Below are 2,378 nucleotides of genomic sequence, written 5' to 3'. Positions count from 1 at the left end.
CATACTACCATTTACGAAAAGCATACGTTAAAAACTGGACTCTGCCTACTCAGCAGAAGCCAATATTCTGTCTTAAACATTCTGAGAGCTGTATACCGGCCCAAAAATACCTCCAGCCATCTTTCTTGTATGGGTTTTCTAATGAGGAGTCAGGTGTGATCCAGTTCTTTTCAGCTTTCTGAGGGAAACCAGCATCACATCTTTTGCATTAGCTTCACGCTTGCAAGCGATAGATCGCAGGACAAAGGAAAGAACTAGGAGGGAGGCCCAGGGCACAACACTCAGTTACTACAAATGGACTTGTCATCATGTCATGAAGAATATGGAACCAGGAAATTGACTCAAATAGTACGGAGGTGGAAAACTCCTCTACAATGTTTCCCTTTTAGTTAGTCTTTGGCGTGTGTTTTCATATGAGACTTAAGGTGTGCTTTCTGGCTGAAGCTTCTCCCACACTCAGAGCATTTATGTGGTTTCTCTCCTGTGTGGGACCGCTCATGCCTTAAAAGGCCTGAACTGGTACCAAAAGATTTCCCACAGTGTGAACATTTGTATGGATTCTCTCCTGTGTGGGATAGCTCATGTGTTAAAAGGTAGGAACTGGTAGTAAAACATTTCTCACAATATGAGCATTTGTATGGTTTTTCTCCTGTGTGGGTTTGTTTGTGTTTTGAAAGGTATGAATTGTCACTAAAACATTTCCCACAATATGAGCATTTATATGGCTTCTCTCCTGTGTGGGACCGCTCATGCCTTAAAACATCTGAACTCGTACTAAAAGATTTCCTACAGTATGAGCATTTACCTGGCTTCTCTCCTGTGTGGGTTCGTTTGTGTTTTGAAAGGTCTGAATTGTTTCTAAAACATTTCCCACAATATGGGCATTCATATGGCTTCTCTCCTGTGTGGGTTCGTTTGTGTCTTGAAAGGTCTGAATTGTTACTAAAACATTTCCCACAATACGGGCATTTATATGGCTTCTTTCCTGTGTGGGTTCGTTCGTGTATTGAAAGGTGTGACTTGTCACTAAAAAATTTCCTACAATATGAGCATTTATATGGCTTCTCTCCCGTGTGGGTTCGCTCATGCCTTAAAAGTTTGGAACTGGAAATAAAACATTTCCCACAATAGGAGCATTTATATGGCTTCTCTCCTGTGTGGATTTGTTCATGTTTTGAAAGGTTTGAACTGGAACTAAAAGGTTTCTCACAATAGGAGCATTTATACGGCTTCTCTCCTGTGTGGGTTCGTTCATGATTTGAAAGGTCTGTATTGGTACTAAAACATTTCTCACAATATGAGCATTTATATGGCTTCTCTCCTGTGTGGGATCGCTCATGCTTTAAAAGGCCTGAACGGGTACTAAAACATTTCCCACAATGGGAGCATTTATATTGCTTCTCTCCTGTGTGGGTTCGTTTGTGTCTTGAAAGGGAGGAGCTAATCTTTCTGCTACTGTTGGAGCACGTGGATGTTTTCTTCTTTCTCTGGACAGGCACACTTTTCAGAAAGTCAGAATTCTGCACCAACTGTTCACTATCTTCTCTGTTCTGCATTTCTCTTAAACAGGATGTGCCTTCAGCTAAACTTTGGTCAGCTTCTCTTGTCAGTGGATCAAGATGGGCACAGCTTTGTAGTCCCTGCAGACTTGCTTCTTGTATCTCAGCTGCCTGGGAAGTCATCTGTTTTCAACCTATAGAGGACATAGTGAGATCACATTGCTTAGATTCGCCCTCACTGCCTTGTCCAACATCTCCTGGGGGTGGGGAGGAGGAACAGCAATTTTAATCACTCATGTTTCACAGACAGGGAATCAGACACCACCTGCTTTTTTGTTATATATTATTTCAATTGCATAGTTTTAACTGCTGCCTTGTGAAGCATTTCTACACAAATACATCTGTAGCATGGATTTAGGCCAGACCTAGACAAAGCATATCTCACCAGGGCTCAATGTTTCTCCAGTTTTTGTCATGGAGTTATTTGTCACTCCATGACAGTTTTTGTCACTTCTTATTTTGCAATCTGAATTCATAATTAGTTCACCTATCGGTAAGGGGGTCATTAGATATTTAGTCTTACCTCCCTCATTAAGGAATTTTCTCAACTTTAAGGAATTATTTTTTCCTCCTGTCACAGAACAACAAAGGGAACTGTTTACCATCCACCAATTCAGGCAGGTTGACTTCTTTACATGAAGTGTTGCCCATCAATCGGGGTTCACTGTCGCTCTCCTGCTTGACTTCCACATTCAACGTATCTGCTGTGCATGAATGATGACTTCCTGCGCATAATCGTTTACGCAGAGATTAGGCTTCTCCAACGCTCTCTTGCTCGGCCTCCGTCTTCAGGGTGTCTGATGATGCATTCAGTTCTGT

At 41.9% G+C, this 2,378-nt stretch overlaps 1 protein-coding gene across 1 annotated transcript; it reads right to left on the bottom strand.

The window, feature by feature from the left end:
• Positions 1-389: 389 nt before the first annotated feature.
• LOC130493871 (gastrula zinc finger protein XlCGF17.1-like) lies at positions 390-1,556 on the bottom strand. The gene has a single exon (XM_056867491.1). The coding sequence runs from the start codon at positions 1,554-1,556 to the stop codon at positions 390-392; it is 1,167 nt and encodes a 388-aa protein (XP_056723469.1).
• Between the last annotated feature and the right edge of the window lie 822 nt (positions 1,557-2,378).

Source organism: Euleptes europaea, chromosome 1, assembly GCF_029931775.1.
Source record: "Euleptes europaea isolate rEulEur1 chromosome 1, rEulEur1.hap1, whole genome shotgun sequence".
NCBI lineage: Eukaryota > Metazoa > Chordata > Lepidosauria > Squamata > Sphaerodactylidae > Euleptes > Euleptes europaea.
Note: the sequence above shows the minus strand (reverse complement) of the source record. Positions and strands in the feature narration are given on the sequence as shown.